Source organism: Prionailurus viverrinus, chromosome E1 (assembly GCF_022837055.1).
Source record: "Prionailurus viverrinus isolate Anna chromosome E1, UM_Priviv_1.0, whole genome shotgun sequence".
NCBI lineage: Eukaryota > Metazoa > Chordata > Mammalia > Carnivora > Felidae > Prionailurus > Prionailurus viverrinus.
Window position 1 is genome coordinate 28,752,217 of NC_062574.1, and position 3,617 is coordinate 28,755,833.

A 3,617-nucleotide genomic window follows, 5' to 3' on the forward strand; every position below is an offset into this window, starting at 1 on the left:
CAGAGAAGGGAGGCAGGTGATTGCCCTGTGGTCACCCAGCAGTTTCAGACTCTGATCTCCTGACTGCTAACGATACAGTGCTCTTTTCACCAAATGTTCTGTCTCAATAATTGTAGCTGCTGCCCTATCCTGAGGTCCAAAATTCTACCCTAGTGTAGCCATAAACCTCCCTGCAAAATGCCCTCTCTGGCACCTACGTCTTGGGGATGGCAGCCACCCCCAACATGGGTCCTGTGGTGCTCATGAGAGCTGACAGTGTGCACCTCTACCCAGAGAGATCGTGTTGGTAGCTGGAAAGCAGCCATCGTGGGAGTAGTCACACCATCGGCAACAGCTGTAAATCAGAGCCTCCCCTCTACTACCCCTCTGCCCAGGGAGCTGCACACTACTGAAGTGTATCCCTACTTTGTAGATAAGAAAAATGAGGTTCAGGGAAGTGAGGTCATCTGCCAAAGAGACACAGCTTATAGGTGGTGGCCCGCCAGAGGTCTGGCGGGTTCTAGGGTGCTCAGAGATGATAACATCAAGAGGACCCAGAGCCACTTGGATGCGGAGGGGTCTAGTCTGATCCCTGGTTTCTCGTGTGGGTGCTACCCCATGGTGGTGTCATTAACTTGATGGCAACATCAAGCTTTGGACAGATTGGATCTGAGGCACGCTGTTGGAGACATGTTCTGACTTGGAGGCCAGGAGAGAAGTCTGGGAAAGACATCAAGATACACAGGATGGAGTCTGTTCTTGACCAAACTGGCACACGCTAGTTAGGAGCATTTTCCCTTCTTATAGGATTCAGGTAAGACGTGTGAGATTCACCCTTCTGTATGCGTTTTCTCATCTGTGTCAACGTTTCAGGCATGATCCGGCAGCGCAGGGAGTGGGGCCCCCGGACTCTTCTCACACTTGTTCCCTGGTAAGCACTCAATAAGCACTTGTCAAATAAATGAATGAGTGACCCGATTTCACCCTGCACATAACTGAATCAGCACTGCTGTGGACCACACATCAAAACCTCTTAAGTACATGCCTCACAACTTTCAAGATTATCTAGAATTCTGGCATCGTTATAGCAGTATGGATTTGGGATCAGAAATTACTTTTTCTTTCTTTCTTTCTTTCTATTTATTTATTTATTTATTTTTAGCATTTTAGAGGTAGAAGTGGGCATATTTCTTACAACGTCTTTCTGGAATTTACTGTGCCATTGAGACCTGGAAGGACAAGGTGCTAGGTCAGAAAAAGAGGGTGAAGGTAGTGAGTGCCTCAGGAGAGGTTTAAAGGCAGGGCTGTGCAGATCTGAGAACCTTGGCGATGTCAGAGGAGCCGGTTTCCCTGCGAGGTACTGAAGTCCAAAGACCGATGTGTGGGAGGGAGAGAACCCATACCTGGCAGCCCCCCGGGGCCTGGCCTGGCCTGCCTTGCTCTGGCCTGTTTACTGCCCTGCTCTGGGCCTCGGTTTGTCCCTCGGGTACACGGAGAGATCGAGCTCAGGTTTTGGAAGGGTGATTGAAGAGTTGATGAAGATCCATGTAACAGGAAGACAATTTGGGTAGAGGAGCAGACAAAGCCCTGGATAACCAACCAAGGAAGCTACAATATGCAAATGAATGGATTGTGGCTCTCCTCCTGGTTGGCTGGAGGGGCCCCGATGTCACAATGCATGGGGTTTCTCCACTCCAAATGATTGTGTCTCTAGCCCCCCAAAATTCCCTGACCAGACGGGTTTCTTAGCTCCCTCTCTTTGTCCCCACGGGAAGAGAGACCATGGAACCACTCTATCGGGCTGGGTCCATCCTCATGAAGGTGAACACTTTACAAGGGAAGAAGATGGTGGAGAGCGGCCTCCAGTCCGGAGACTTTTCCCTCCCTCAGTCGTGGCCTTCCTGCTTCCCTCCGCCAGAGGACCTGGAGATCCTGCAGCAGAAGGTGGCCGGGGTGCAGCGGGAGCTGGCGGACTTCAAGAAGGAGGCGCTGCAGGCCATCCGTGACCTGGAGGTCGCCTTCTGCGAGCTGAACGGCGCGCTGGCGCAGCAGGAGGAGCAGGCGGCCCGCGTGAAGCAGCGGCTCAGGGAGGAGGAGGACCGCGGCGTTGTGCGGAATAAGGTCCTCACCTTCCTGCTGCCCCGCGAGAAGCAGCTCCGGGAGCACTGCAGGCGGCTGGAGCGCATGCTGCTGGGCTCCAACCGCGACGCGCTGGCCAGTCCCAGGAAGATCCAGGCAAACTGAGGCCTCCTTGCGGCCGAGCGGCCAAGTGGAAGATTTTTCTTTCTTTCTTTTTTTTTTAATGGAGGGGCCAACTCCCTCCAATGGAGAGGGGCCAAGTCCCTCTCCATTTGCTACCCTTTCCCCATTCCCATTGCTTTCCTTCCACCTCAATAACACCTTGCTGAGAGGCGAAAAGACCCCAGTATGTTCTTTAGGTGAAGCTCCCGTTCACCCAGCATCACAGGAGGCACCCAATCCTCAGTCTTTCAGACACCTGTAACTTTCACCATTAACTGTTTTCCTGTTTGTCATGGTAATATTGCTCAAATGTATAACATGATTTTTTTTTTTTTAATCTTCTTAAACCGATGTGTTGAACAGATTTACCTTTCTTTTAATGACTCAAGGCTCTCCTGGTCGTTACTTGCTGCATGGTCTACCGAGAGGGGGGGGGATCGTTCTCCCGTGCATGGATTGGCCTCCGATTACTTTTGTAGTTCTTATCCTCGTCCAGTGGGCTCTTCTGCCCGCTTTCCTTGTTAGACTTCCATAACTCGCTTTTCTTGGCTGCCTGTGCCCACCTGTCCCTCCTCTGCGCTTCATCTGCCGTCTGGCCAATCAGATTAACAGAGCTTATTGGGCTCAAATGGGCGGGGTCCTAAGGGCTTAGTGCGCAGATGCACATAGGCGTGCTAAGACTCCACCCCCACGAAGTGGGTTATAAAGCAGTGTCGCTGGCTTTCACGTTCGACCCATGGAGCAAGAATTGTTAACGGCGTCCAGGCGCGTATCAGGCGGTGTGCGCAACCCACCCCACCTACTTCTACAGGCACCTTTGGAAGCAAGTGTCACTTCCCTACTGTGCACAGGGGGAGGCGGAGCTCAGGAAGGGGAGTCCTTCACCCCAGGTCTCCATGCTAGCAAGGGGCAGGACTACAGTCGTCCTGTCGTCCGTGGCAGTCATCATCCCGCTCCCCTTTGGAACCACATCAGGCTCTTCATGAACCTGTTCTGGAGGATCCAGATTGTCACAGAAGTGATGTGGGGGTCCCTTAGCTGTCACCATGCTTTTCGTTTCCAATGAGACTTTGTTTCAGTGGGTCACACAGGTTCTCTTTGGTCCCGCCCCCTGTCCCCCTCAAATGCTGCCATGCAATGGGGATTCTCCCCTATGCAGCAGAAGCCGGGTGCCTGGAGGCCAGAGGCAGCACCTGAGCACAGCCAGGCCACTGTCCTCCTGGCTTGAGGCCCTGTCTGTCCTCCTGTGTCATAAAATCTCCCCCAACAAGATTTGCACATCTGCAACCCCCACTGCTGGATGGCCCATCCGTCACCGTCCACCCTGAAGGGCTGTACCCCTATTTTAGCTTCAGGCCGTTTCTCCCTTGGAAGGTTTAGCTGAAGTAATAATAATG

At 52.8% G+C, this 3,617-nt stretch overlaps 1 protein-coding gene across 1 annotated transcript; it reads left to right on the top strand.

Moving 5' to 3' along the window:
* Positions 1–1,204: 1,204 nt before the first annotated feature.
* On the top strand, positions 1,205–2,604 carry CCDC182 (coiled-coil domain containing 182). The gene has a single exon (XM_047833237.1). It carries the CDS (start codon positions 1,762–1,764, stop codon positions 2,221–2,223), a length of 462 nt encoding a protein of 153 aa, XP_047689193.1. The 5' UTR covers positions 1,205–1,761; the 3' UTR covers positions 2,224–2,604.
* The last annotated feature ends 1,013 nt before the right edge of the window (positions 2,605–3,617 follow it).